The sequence below is a fragment of the Porcisia hertigi genome, chromosome 24 (genome assembly GCF_017918235.1).
Source record: "Porcisia hertigi strain C119 chromosome 24, whole genome shotgun sequence".
NCBI lineage: Eukaryota > Euglenozoa > Kinetoplastea > Trypanosomatida > Trypanosomatidae > Porcisia > Porcisia hertigi.
This window is the reverse complement of record NC_090583.1, coordinates 328889-342914: the sequence shown is the minus strand read 5'-3', so window position 1 is coordinate 342914 and position 14026 is coordinate 328889. Positions and strand designations below refer to the sequence as shown.

The window sequence follows — 14026 nt, the reverse complement described above, 5'->3', positions numbered from 1 at the left end:
TTTGCTAGCATGTACACACTTTAGGGTGCGGGCTGGTGTCCATCCCCCCCCTTGACAGCTTTTGTGTCCCTCCCTCATCAATCTCCCAACCCCTTGGGGTGCTCTGTCTTCATGTGATACACCACGCCAGTCACGCTCGACAGTGCGTGTGCGCCGCACTCGCAGTTTTGCACCGCGGAGAGAAAGAGAGAGACTTACAGGTTATATGTTGTATGGCTACATGAGCACGTTTGTACAGAGGGGGGGAGGGGAGGAGGGGGAGGAGGGGGAGGGGAGGGGGGAGGGAAGAAATACACACACAAAAAAAAAAGTGTTGTTATTACCCAAGATACATCGAGGTGGGGCGTGGAGTGTCGGGGAAAAAAATCGTCAAGGAAAGGTACAGGGGTAGGATAACAAGTGTGTCGGCCCCGGCAAATATGGACCACCTACCCTCAAGGTGGTGGCTGCACTGTTGGTGCACACAACGCTCTCGTCAACGCAAGTGTTGTTGCTGGTGCTGCTTCCTTCGAGAATGGGGGTAGTTGAGCAAGTCGACCTTTACTGTCTCGTTGATGTCAAGCGACACCGCTGGCATTCCCGTTGCCGCAGTGAGTGGAACCTTAGCAAACGATGGTGACACGATACAGACGTCATCGTGGGGGGCGCTGACGCCCCTCGATGTGAATGCACACTTCCCAACGCAATGCAGGTCCAATCGAGACATCGATTCATTGTTTTTGGTATTGGATACGTGGGAGTCGACACCCACGTTGCACCGCTGTGGTTGCTGCATCTCGCTAAAGAGTCGTTGTACGGTGTGACTGTTGATAGAATGCCTCGACACCTTCGCTGATCGCTCCTCACCTGGGCTTTTCAAAGGTTCTTGGCCACGTTCAGCGACCACATCGAAGGTACCGTAGAGCGCAGTGTAATTGGCCAGCCTACCGTATGCAGTGTTGCCCCTGTGGTCTACAACTCCCCAGCTGTCCACGTCATCGACAGCTTCACCGCCGAACTGATGATCTGCAGTTGAACAATCGACGTGATTCTCGCGCCACGCAGCACGACCACCAACGCGCAAGATGGGACGGCACGCCAGTAGATCATTACTTCTTTCCTCCTGCGAGGAGGCCACCCGGAGCCCGCGCAGCAGAGACGTCAACATAGGGTCTGTAGGAGCCTCCGCTCCTGTTTGATGGGTCAGAGACAACGCCTTGCGCTTCGCTCGCCGCTTTGCAGGGGGCACGCGATCATCATAAATGATCAAGGCCGCCTCTCGCTGTCGCTGAACTGCGGCCACTACAGCAGAACTGGACAAGAGTGACAACGTCGCGCCATCCGCGGACGCGGCAGCACGACATGCGCGCAACGGCAAAGGCGCCGGCGGTGGTGAAGGCGGTGACGCAAGACGCGAGGGCGTAGAGGCTGGGTGGTGCACACTCACGATACCCGGTTGGTCTGCACCTACTCTAGTTTGCGCGCTTGGTTGCATACTCGTAACGGGAGAGGTGCTACACTGTCGTCGTGCGCCATCGTCTTCAATATGTGAGGAAGCAGCAGATGTGTGCGTCGCCCCCGGCAACAGAGGCGCTTGCCGGTGTGGCCGAGTTGGTGAGTTCTCACACGGCAGAAACCCAGAGAACGCCCTCGCAGGCGCGGCCACTTGCGATGTACCTGCTGCAGGGACAGCTTGCGTCGAGAGAAAGGACTCAGATGGTGGTGGTGGTGGTGGTAAGGGGAGGTGCCCTTCCGCGAGAGCCGCTGACCGTGCCGCAGCAGCAGCAAAGACACTCGATGCCGTGTGCTCGGTGGGGAGCGGGCGCCGCATTGGACGTGATAGGGTCTCGAGCACCCTGGACGGCACGGAGCCAAGACGCTGCGCGCTCACGCGATTGTATACAACACCACACGGACCACATAGCGCAGGGCTGCCTCCACCTTCGAGCACTGCAGCTGAGGTGGTAAATGTCGAGGCAATACAGACGGCCGCTCGTGCCTCACTGTGTCGAGTAGCGGCAGTGGCAGAAGCAGCAGTGTGCAGGCGTGTAGAGGATGACAAAGGCTTCTGCGGAGACGAGGAAGGTGGTTGCGTGTTTACCTCCCGCGCAGGGGCGAGCGACATATTGAGTGTGCGCATGGCGCGACTCGGCGTGGCGTTTGCCGCGCCACCCAGAGGATCCCGAGCACTGATCGTGCTGGCAGCCTGCACGTCTGTCGTGAGAAGGGCAGCATCACCCGAGAACGGCGATGACCTCAACGACGCCAAACGAGGCATAGAACCACCTTTCGGGGCTGCTAAAGAGTCAACACTCGTCTGATGAGGCTCTTGCGGCACCTCCTTGAGACTACTACGATAAACTGGGCCATCAGCGGCTGCGACAGTGGAATGAGGATCAGTTGGGGTCGGCGTCATGCTAGTTTTGGCTAACGGGACCTGAGCAGCAGCCAAGGACGAGGCCGGAGAACTCAGCGTGACCGTGGGGGTGGTCGATGCCACGGGTCGCGACCCGCTAGCTGCAGCGTCAGGCGACGAAGAGGTGAGAGAGGTGGTCAGTACAACGGCCTCGATGGCTGCAGTCGGCAACACTTTTTTCCGCTTGAAAAATAAGTCAGTGGCGGTCGATCGTGGCGGTACCGCATCTATGCTAAATGCCGTTGAGCCAGAGGCGGCCGGCGATGGGCTTGGGGCCACCGCCACCGCCGCAGCGCCACTAGCAACGACTTTCGCTGGCACCGACTGTATTTCCTCCTCTGTTGTAGAAAGCGCAGTTATTGAGGTAGATGCTGCTCTGAGGGGTGAGTCAGTATTCTGCAGCCACAACCGGACTTGCGCAGTGCCGTCAACGCTGCGCTCGCCATTGTCAGCATCGGTGCCCGCCTGACGGGTACTGCTCTCCCTACCGCCGCTGCTGTTTAGCTTTTCACCCGACAAGCCCTTTGGCGCGGCGGTGACAGCAGCGGCGAATGCCATTGGCCTCCCGAGGTCTAGAGGCGGCACTGATCGAGGAGGGGACGAGGAGCTCTGCGGGGACGGTGTGGAAAGATCCAGCGAGCTCGGAGGCTCCTCCTGTGGAAGAAGTGATGTGGATGTGGCGTCAGCAACGGTCCGCAGCAACACCTTCTGCGATGAATCCATAAGATGTGTCCGGATCGTCGTGGCTGCACCTGCGCCACCTCGCCATCCCGAGGCCGCCCCTCGCTTGTCGACTTCACTGTCGCTACTATCGGTATCCCGATCGTCGCTTGGGCGAAACCGCCGCACAGCAATAACGCGCTGGCCGTCACAAGTACTGGTGGACATCCGCAACACTGCGCCGCATTTGCGGTGAACTCTAAGAGGGCGGTGCTGTGCAAAGGGAACTACAGAAGCAAACAAAAAAATATATAGCAAGAGCGAGTGATCGACGTGTGTGCGCGCCCGTGTGAGAGAGCAGTGGCGGAAGCAAGACACGAGAAAAGGTGAACCCAGTGAAGGCATGCAGACACAGAGTGGGGTAGAGGGGAGGGGAGGGGGGAAAGCGTTCAGAAACCTCTCAATAGCGACGGTTGGAAATATGAAGGACGAGGGGGAGCACCCTGTGCAGCGCAGTCATGACACACACACACACACACACACACACGAGCAAGCACACCATAGAATGAGTGAGGATGAAGGGCAGCAGAAGGCTACCGTTAATGCCGAAGTACTTCTTTGGGCGAATGGGAGAACACCGGGGTGGTCCGCTACAGGGACACACACACACAGACACAGACACAGACTCATATAGGGGGTAAGGCGCACCGGCTCTACTGACAAATTTCTCCCATGCTGCCCCCCCCTTTTTGCCTACTGACCAGCCGAAGTGCAGCTCTCCAAGTAAGATGGCACCGTCTCCGAGAGTACTTCTTTAAACCACACCCTCTTGGATCGAGCCGCAAGCTTTGCTTCCGTAAGCCAATCACCCCCCGCCATGAACCCCTCGTCGGAGCTCGAGGAGGCGGTGGCAGCAAACGTCGGTGAATCGGGTACGGAGCAGAGACCGTGGAGAGACGACGTCGTCACCGTCGTCAACCCTGCACCGCCGCTGCACCGAGTCACAAGAGGCAGCCAAGCAGCTGCCGCCTCTGCCTGAGCAACAAAAGGAGGGGCCGTGCTGAGAACATCGCCGCTGCCCAAGCTGCTGGCCGAGTCCCCCTGCAAGAGCTGCTTCAGCCGAAACCAACGATAGGCCCACTGCCACACACTCCACGGCACCGTAGCCGCGCTCGCCTCTCGCGCATCGGCGACTGTCACCTGCGTGTGGGGCGCCGCGTCGCCACCCTCGGGCTCCAACAGCGCCGAACGGAGAGTGCCGTCTTCATCTCTTGGGCGCCTGCCCGTCGACGCAGCAAGCGACAAAGCTGCACCACCGCTAACACTGCCGAAGAATGTCGACGCTGGAAGCCCTATAGTGCGTTTTACCTCACCTTGCATATCGCGCAAGTACGCACCGCGCCCAAGGTCGCCATTAAGCCACGACTGCGGTGCGGGTGGTGCAATGACATCGCCGTTAACATCCTCGGCGTCGTATAACTGCTGGCGGAAGAGAGAGCGGATTAGCTGGCGGTATGTATCTAATTGTCTGAGCTGGAAAGCAACCGCTACTGCATTGCAGAACTGTGCGGCGTCCGCCTCTGAGCGGCTTCGTGGACGCGTACCTTTTCTCGACATGGACTGCTGCTGCACCCGGTGCGCACTGAAGCTCTCGGTGTGGGCTGGGGCCGGGAGCAGAGAAACTGCGTGTTCATCGTCGTCAGTGACGCTGCTGGCAGGACGACCACCAATGAATACATAGGACAGCTGCGCCAGAATGGAAAGTGCAGCCTGGACCTGCGGACGCACGAGGCAATCAATCTCCGTCACTACTGCCTCCGAAGCAGGCGCCGTGGCTGTTACAGTAAGGGTGCTTTGGTGAGAAAGTTGACCGCTACCCAGGCCAGACCGCCCCGAAGCCCCATCATCTTTGTGGCCCCTGGTGGCGGTGCCGCCGCTGCTCTTGCGGCTCACCGGCAGACGGGATGGCACGATGTTGAGCGGCGTCGTTATCCAGTAAAACTGCACTTGCAGTGTTGCACCGTTCTGCTCATCTATCCAGGAGGCTGCTGGGGAGGCCGACAGCGAATTACCTCGGAACAGCCTGGCATCACCCTTCAAGGAGGTGACATTCGGTTGTGGGCTTGTACTGGCTGGTGTGACGGTGGAGGGGTGGTATCCATATGCAGAGCTACAGCTGCTCTGCAACGCGTGCCCCAGAACACCTCCACCCATGACCCCCAGACCTCCTAGTGAGTCGCTGCGTGTCATCGACAAGGATGTCAAAGATGACGCTGCAGTGTTGCCGGATACCATCTTTGAACTCCCGATCATTCGGGGTTCGTGATGGAGGCCTTCAGTGCAGTTTATCGGCCCCCCCGCAACCGGGGGGGTGTTCTGTGGGCCGCTGGAAATGGCAGAGAGCATGATGTGCGGAACGTGCACGTAGTTCACCACCTCCAGGTCGGGCGGTGGGGGTGTGCTCGATAACGGCAAGTGTGACACGCCGCTGCGCTGCTGGTTGCCATTGACACTACCACTCCTCTCTGTGCCACCGGCAGAGGTGGAGAGACCTCGTCGCGCACTACTATCCCGCCTGATCAGAGACGATGATGACACCCGCACCTCCGGCTCCGTAGGGGAGCGGCGCAGGATGCTGCAGAGCGCACCGACCACCGCCTCCACCTTATCTACTTGGGAAGTGGAGGCGAAGAATGGAGCTGGAAAGCGTAGCACCAGCGAGCAACAGCCGGTGTTTGCCAAAATGCATGAGGACGGCAACATCAGCTCCCCACCGTTGCCAAGCCGCTTCGCCAGCACAAGGCCTCTCCAGGCTGCCGCCCCGGACCCCGATGAAGCTGTAGACGCGGACGGCGCCGCTCCACTCTGAGACGATGGGGGATGTCGAGGGGGACTGTTGCCGGTCACCTGCTGCGGCTTGCCACCCAGGGCACCAATCCCTGCCGCTGCGCCTGTCTTGGAAAACGTTCGCTGAGGGGAGCGGAGCTGTTGCTGCTGGGACTTTCTGGGCTTCAGCGTCTTTTTTGCGCTTGCACTGAACGTCGATCGACGTGTGGAGGTCGTCTCCGGCACACCGCACACCTCGACCACGATCTGCGGCCCACCCTCCAGCCGCCGAGCGACACACAATGCAGGGGAGAACGAGGAAGAGGATGCAGACATGGGGTCTTCAATAGTAGAGCCGGCGACAACAGGACAGCCGCCACCGCTCGGCGGGACTACAGTAGCTGCCACCGGCGTCGTCATGTTCGGTATGCCCTCCTCCAAAACGTGCAGGTGTAAACGAAGGGTAGGTTCAAAAAGTGGAATCGAAAAGAGGCGGTGCTCGCGCTGTGACCCATGTGGTCGAGAGGCGTTGCTGTTGCTGGTCCCACCGCCACCGCCCCTGCCTGCCACGCCCTGCACTGAAGGCAGAGCGTCCACCATCTGCTCCAGCTTCGTCTTACCCGGATTCGTTGTGAAGGCCTCCTCCGGCTTATCCACCATCGCGGCCTGCAGTCTTGGCGCTAGTGGAAGCGCTTGGTGAACGTAAACAAATTCAAGGGCGTAGGAGTTCGGGCGGCGCGGCATGCGCACAAGTCGCAGGCGACCCTGACGAGTCGTGCAAAGAGCATCCTTGAGTCCGTCAGGACGCTCACAAGGCTCCACCGGTGACGACCTCTTCCCTGTAGCTGCCCTAGAGTTCCTGCGTACTGGTGATGAAGAGCTAGTGCTGAAGCTTTCTTCTGTTGCGCAGGAGGGAGCGGCTGCCGTGACGTGATAGCGGACGGGCGCGGCGAATAAATTTGCTGTCGACTCCTCGTGCTCCTCCTCCTCCTCCTCCACAAGGGGTGCATCAGCGCTGCTGGGCAAGATGTAATGCCGAAGGGTGTGGCTAGCGGACTCACCCAAGCAACACACCTCACATGGAATGCCCTCCCGTAAAAGAACCTGCAGGCACGCCTCCTGGAACGACTGCTCCTTGTCGTAGGAGCCAGAAAGGGAGAGTGGGGTCAGAGCCGTCAGCAGAGCTGCGGCACCGCTGTTATGGCGTGATGACTGAGGGCATGAGGCAGAGGCCAGCGGATCACAAGGCTGCCCCTGCTGCTCATTGGACACCAGCACCATCAGTGGGTTTGGCACCGACTCCTCAAACCCTTTGCGTGGCGACGGGGCGGTCAAAGTGCCGGTACAGGAACCAGCAGCTACCGCATGGCGCAGAGCCAGGCTCTCGCTGCTCGACGCGATGATGCTGAGCGGCTCCGCCAAAGAACCGAGAGACTCATCCCTTGCGACCGACGCAACCAGATCTACTGCATGGTCGCGGTGCGAGCAACTCGGCTGTAAAGGACTGGCCTGTACCGGCGCGCCTCTCTCGTCTGCGTTAGCTTTCTCTTGCGATGCAACGGTTCCATTGCGCTCGTCACCAGGCTCAGCCTCACCCTGCAAATAGTTGTTCAGCCGCGTCCACAGTGTTGACAAAGAGGTCTCAGGCGACGGTGGGTCTCGTGACGAGCCTATCAGCGACGCAGCAGCTTGGCGCTCGGCTGCTGTGCCGCGGGGACCGCATGCGGCCCGCGCCACGGTGCCAACACTGTTTCGAGGGTACTCCACAAATGGTGGTGACCAGGGTAACGCAGTTGCATCCGCCCTGTCCTCCACGCACCCACCCTCGCCGTCTACATCGACATAGGGAGCTGTAATCATCAAGGCCAGCGTCCGTGGATCTAATAAAATGCGCTCCATTGCAAAGACCTCCACCTCCATTGCTGTAATAATCTCTTTACGCATGGCGCGAGCCCATAGGCCTTCCCAAAGACCAGTCCCAATCTCAAAGCAGGCCGTCTCAAGCCGCAAAGCTGCGAGCTCCTTTGCGAGAGAGAGCTGCTGATGTGCAATGTCGCGTAACTCCGGATCGTCGTTTGTGTTGATCACCAGCGCAGTTGTGCTTGGGGAGCCGGTGGGCAGCGTAGGCTCTTTGGGTGACGTCGCTTCTGACCCACAAGGTGGGTCCCCAGGCGGGTGCGCGGCGACGGCGGCAGAGAGGGTTCGCATCGCCTGCGAGATGCGGTGCTGTACCTTGTGCAGTTGCTCATCCACCGCCGCCTCAACGTCGTCCTGCGCAGCAAGGCGCTGTCGGAGGACGGTGGTAAGAGAAGCGAGGGCTGCTTGCTCCTTGGCGTACTCGCCCAGCTCCTCGGTGCTCTCTCGGATGCGGCGATTCAACTCCAGCGCGTGCGGGTCTCGCGGGAGTGGGGTGCTGTTTTCCCTCGCCAGCTTCGTGTTGGCCGTCGTCAATCTCTGCAGTGTCGTCTGCATCTCATCAATGCGCTGCTGCATGTGTCGATTGTGAGCAAGCACTTTCTGGTCCCTATGGTGCCGGATCGCCTGCACGGCTTCCCGCATAATGGCGCGCTGATGTGAGACAATGGGCCCCATGAGGCGGTGCATCGTTGCGCGCCGGGCGAAGCGCGCTTTGTCCGAGTCAGTGGCATTCTCTGTCAGAAGTGGCACGCTCTCCTCTCGGTTCACAGCGACAGAGGAAACGGAAAGCATATCGTCTACCTCTGAAGCTGCTGAGAGCTCGCTAACGACGTCGCTGGGTAACGAGTCCCTGGAAGCTGCTCGGCGCGGACGGGAACCAAAGGCCCGCGAGAAGTACGAAAGCCGTATGTCAGCACAAAGCTGGTTCAGCTGCAGTTGTGCTCGATTCACCTGCGCCTCCCATTGCCCCTGCATCGGGTCAGAGAGGTCGGCAAAGACACCCAGCAGTTCGCGGTCCTTCAAGGACGTAGGGGTGAGTCTGTGGGTGGGAATATGGGTGTGGCGAATCTGGTCGGCAAAGTTCAGCGTGTTCACTGTCTCCGTACTGGAACAAGGTGCCACATGCACGAGAGTGAGAACACGGCCACCCTCTAGGCAGGGCCGCAGGAGGCGTGTCAGCTTAGAATCACGATACGGTATGTGCGCATTGTTGTGATGCAGCGAAAGCACCACCGACGAGACAGCGGAGAGCGACTTGTTGATGTACTGTGCCTCACGCAAGGCAGCCCCCTCGACCTTGGTCTGCTTCACCCGCTCGCAGCCGGCAAGGTCCACCATGGCGACATATGAATGAACACGCTGCGCATGCCCTGAGAAGTGCAATGGCGCCGCAGAACCCTTATCGCCCTCTCCACCCGCCCTGCCGCGGACACCGCCGTGCGACGTGTCAGTCGACTCGATCAGATCAAAGTCGAGCTGCAAAAGAAAAACTGCGTGAGAACGAGAACTGGTGTCGTTCTTGGCGTGGCGCGCCGTGACGCGGTTGCTGTGCGCAAGACGGTACGCTCGGCGCAGGTCGGCCAAAGACGCGATTGACATTCCGCCGCCGGCGCGGGTGGTCTTCTTGGGGCTACAGGCTGTCCCAGCACGCCTGCCACTGATGCGGTAGTCTCGGGCCTCGTTGATACGCTGGCAGAGCACCTCCAGGCCACCTGTGTCGCTGACGGCTTGGATTGGTCGCTTACCAGGGTCCAGCAAGTCGCACAACTCATCCATGTACAGCTCAATGCCGTAGAAGGTCAGGTGGCGGAGAGTCAGTGAGAGGGCGCCGGTGCGGTTAAGCGCGGTCGTCGACTGCGGTGCTGACTTCGAACTGTTTGCACTGCGCCCCACCACATCCCTGTCGAGGTCTCGCCGAATCGCAATGGTCTCCCCACGTCGCTCCAGCAAGGTGTGAACCAGTCGCGGAAGGATGCCCATGTCCTCTATGCCCCCGGTATCCGAAGCGGATTCGAGGGCCACCTTAGACGACCTCAAGACGGGCTCTCTACTGCCACCACCGTGGGGGTGGTGATGATCCTCGCGCCCTGCGGCAGGAGCAGCTGAATCGCCATGACTCGCTGGTATGCGCTCGCTGTAGCCATGCGGCCAACCTGAGCCCAGCTTTGTCCAGCCGGTGCTGTCACTCCCGTCATCGTCCACCACCCCATGTGGGCCTCTCCCCGCCCCTCTCCTACTCGCCCTAGCCGCGGCCTCATTGTTGATTCGTTCCTGTGCCTCGCCGTGGTTCACACCGCTGTGCGGTGTGCGACCCCGCAAGTCAAGAGGCGCAGGTGAGGATGGGGTGTAATTGCCAAGACTTTTACTAGTGTAGGCTTTCTCGCTGCCTACTCGAAGAGATACGGAGCCGGACGATGCCGGTGCGGCAGAGTTGGTCTCAACTTGGCCCCCCATCATGCTGTGCGTCTTGCCGCTGCCTGTAGGGCCATAACAGATAATGGCCACGTTTTGGGCCAGTAGCGCCTCATCAGCGAACCGCAGCACGCTCTCTTCGAAGACGTCCGCCTGCGTTGCCTCCTCATCGTGCACAAACTCGAAGCTGTAGTGCTGCTCGGCACCCGTGGGTGCACAGGTCGTGGATATGCTGTTGTTCCCGCCAGACGCCCGCTGCGGCAGCTGCGGCTGCCCCTCCGCTTCCCCTGCTCCAGCATATGCGCCCTCTCCGGTAAGCTTCACCCCATTTGTGACACCACCGACGCCACCCTTGAGGCCCGCCGTTATCGACATCTCCGAAACACTTACCGATGCGCCAAGGATTGAGCGCGACGCACGCCGGTGGGAGCTGGCAGAACGGGGGGCAAAGGTAGCGGCGGATGCTTGCAGGTTGCCACTACAAGGCGTGGTGGCTGCAGAGTTCTTGCGTGTAGAGGCCTTCATGGTGGGCGAAGACCCCGTCGACACCAAAATGCCGCTGTTGCGCATTTTTCGATTACCCCTGGTGCTTTTCTTACGGTGTGGCGGGGCTGCAGTCTCTCTGCCACTCCGTGCAGCACCGCAGCTACTACCGCGTCCGCTTATGCTGATGGCGCACGCGCCACCTGAGCAACTGTCCGCCTTCGGCTCCCGGGGAGTCGTAGACACCGACGGCGCCTCATCTTCTGTGAACGACTTGAAGGTTGTCAGCCACGGGCGCCTGCGTGGCGCGCTAGCCAAGGCACTCGGGGTCAAAGAGGCCACAGCGCACCCGCCTGGGAAGAAGAAACCAGGTTGCTGAGGAGATATGAACGTAGACGGCGACCCGCACGATAAGCGGCTGCTGGGTGACTGCTCCTCACTCCCCTGGCTCGTCCAACTAATGGTACGGTTGTGAACCACGGTCAGTGGCGGGGGTTGAAGCACGGAGAGCGACTGCAGCCTCCCAGACGCAGGACTAGTGTTCGGGGTAACGCCAAGAGTGCCGCCTCCGTCGGTAGCAGAAGGCACAACAGCAACGGTCGCTGCTGTGGAACTCTTCGAGACCATCAAGCTGTCAGTCGCCACAGAAGGCCCCAGCAGCGCCAAGTCGCCACCACAGGGACTTTCGGGGGAAACCCGCTTACCCGGCGCGTCAGCCAATGATACAGATGGCTTTCCTCCACCGTGACCACACCCTGCTGCTGATGCTGCTGCTGCACTGCCGTTACGACTGGTAGCTGCACCTCTTGCGCCAGGCAAGGAGCCGAGCGTACGCGAATCACGGCTGGAGAGCCTCACCATAGGCACAACTGCAGCATTTGGGCGGCTGCGTCGGCTCGCCGTGAGGTCCATTAGAGCTGAGGGCAATGTGAGCATGGAAGCATTTGCGGTGGAGGTGCCCAGGCGGGTGCGCACCACCATTATGTTCTGGTGATCGAGAAAGTAGACCTGTCGGTTATCGCTGCTTTCCCCCACGCACGGTAACACCGGGCGGATGCGCACATGGACGACCGGCGCCATTGGCTGCGCAACAGACAGCGTATTGCCCAGAGTAGTAGCCGCATATTGGCTGCGCGTCCCACTGACACGCAACGATGGAGGGGAGGCACCAGGCCCCACAGGGGCGGCAGTGGCGGAACGAACGCCAGTCACTCCCGTGGCTACTGCAGTGCTCGACAGAAGCCCGCTCCGCACGGCGTCCAGATGAGCGCTCGGGGAAGCTGCTGCACTAGTAGGTCCTGAGCGGGGTGTCTTGCCAAGACTGGGGGGCATCTTGGGGGTGTGTGGCGAGACGCCTGCTGCCACTGTCGTCGGCTTGTGTGGTGTTTGAGGAGGAGAGCTGGGTGCCAATGGTGATGCAGGGTTCGTAGTGCTTCGTGACACATCGCGTGACCTCACCTGCGACATCGACCCTGGCGTGAATGAGCGGTGCGCCGCTTTGGGGTAGGCAACCACCAGGGTGCTCAAGCGCCTTCCCTGGTCGTTGCTGTCAACCACTCTGCCAGCGGCCGCAGCGGTACTCGCAGACGACGACTTCGCCTCCGACCCTTTGGTTACAGATTTGAGAGCAGGAGGCTCTGACGCTGTTCCTGCGGTGGACACCACCGCTGCCTTGCGTGGTATCGGTTTCACTGGTGCAGCTGAGCGTAGGGCGGCAGAAGACCCAACCGCAGTCAGGGAGGTAGCGCTTGCCGGTGCAGAGACGAGGGTACCTCTCTTGCACTTGACGGTGCTGTTCTCCCTGTCCACATCCGCCAACCCCGAGGGGTCTCGGGGTGTCTTTGAAAGCACAAGCGTCGCACCGGACACCCCCACAGCACCAAGCCGGTTCGCGTACCCTGGGGGCACCACGCTGATTTTCCCATTTGCTGTGCTGGAGGCTAAATCCTGAGCCTCTTCGCTGATTTGAATGTGAAAGGGTGGCGAGCGCACACGACAGGGAGCAGAAAACGGGTGAGCCGGAAGAATCAAATCTGTCGCCCCTGCTGAGTTCGCACTTCCCGCAACAGTGACTGTGCCTGCCGAGAGCAGAGGTGAGTGAAATGTTTTCGTCGACATCAACGCCACCCGAGAGACAGAGACTGTCCCCTTTGTGAGCGGAGAACCCCTGCCGCGTTCAGCCGTGGCAGAGATACCTGTGGGTACAGACACCCGCCCCGGTGCACCGTCGCACTCCGACGCAGCAACGGCGAGTAAAGCTGTGGACTTTAAGGGGGCCGCAAGCGAGGTTGGTTGAGCGACACCGTTAGGTGACCCTGAAACCGCCTGCTTTCCACAGATGCTATCGGCTTTGGGAGACGCACTTGACGACTGGCTTGCTGACGTCGGACGCTTAGGTGTTGAGCCCCGCACCGGTTGGACTCCCAAAGAGGTTGACCTCAGCACTTGACGAAGGTCGCGTACGCTTTCGCAGCGCGACAGCCTTGAGAAGCCTGCATTGGCGACAGAGATGTCTGTGGCAGCGCGTGATGGCGTGCCGCTGATCAGCACCGGGATATGCTGTAGACGTATTTTTGACGGAGTCTCTCGAGAGGGGGTAGCAGGGCCGGAGAAGAATGGTCGAGGGCTCGCTGCTGCATCATGGGTTCCCGGCTGCTGTAGAGGGGACGCCCGTGGGGGTGCGGCCATCTGCCGCGGAGACGCGTTTGGTGTACGTGGGGTGCTAAAGCCCATTAAGTCTGGCCGTTTCGGTGAGGGTGAGATGTTATTGCTGTACACGGACCCACCACCACGTTGCGGAAGCATCGATGGGGACGAACTGGCGATGGTGGCGTTGGCGGCTGTCGGCCCCGACGTGGTCCCGTTAAGGCTGCTGTACCGGTCACTTTGGCTAGCCGCTTCGCGACGACTGGTGACTTTGTGCGCCCGTTGCGCGTTTGCCGGCGCGGGTTGCAGAACTGTAGCAAAACACTTCATACGAAGAGGGCTGCAAACAAGAAGAGCGTGCAGGGGCTTCTTGTCTCTCCCCTCTCCCTCCCTCTCCCGTTCCTTCTCGGTCGATCTCGCCCTTTGCGCACTCTCCTCACTGTAGCTCAACTGAGATCACCCACCTAGGCGGAGATACACCGGATACGCACGCGGAAGGGAAAAGGCGAAGGATTAATCAGCTGCTGAACAGCAACAATGAGAAATGAACAAAGAAATATCACAGGGAAAAGAGTACGGCGCTCTTTCTACATACCCTCCACGCGCGCATACATGGGGTGTGCCGTTGTGCTCGTGCGAGAAGGTGTCCCCCTGCTTGCGTGTCCAGGTATGAGTATGCTGGTGCGT

At 60.2% G+C, this 14026-nt stretch overlaps 2 protein-coding genes across 2 annotated transcripts; both read right to left on the bottom strand.

Annotated features, from left to right (window-relative positions):
• Positions 1 to 475: 475 nt before the first annotated feature.
• On the bottom strand, positions 476 to 3283 carry JKF63_05626 (uncharacterized protein; the record flags this gene model as incomplete). The annotated part of the gene is made up of 4 exons (XM_067901583.1): positions 476 to 1393; positions 1427 to 2047; positions 2081 to 2459; positions 2490 to 3283. 4 exons carry the CDS (start codon positions 3281 to 3283, stop codon positions 476 to 478), a joined length of 2712 nt encoding a protein of 903 aa, XP_067756849.1.
• A 525-nt stretch (positions 3284 to 3808) lies between these two features.
• On the bottom strand, positions 3809 to 13669 carry JKF63_05625 (uncharacterized protein; the record flags this gene model as incomplete). Its single annotated transcript, XM_067901582.1, has 1 exon — positions 3809 to 13669. The coding sequence occupies one exon, from the start codon at positions 13667 to 13669 to the stop codon at positions 3809 to 3811; it is 9861 nt and encodes a 3286-aa protein (XP_067756848.1).
• Between the last annotated feature and the right edge of the window lie 357 nt (positions 13670 to 14026).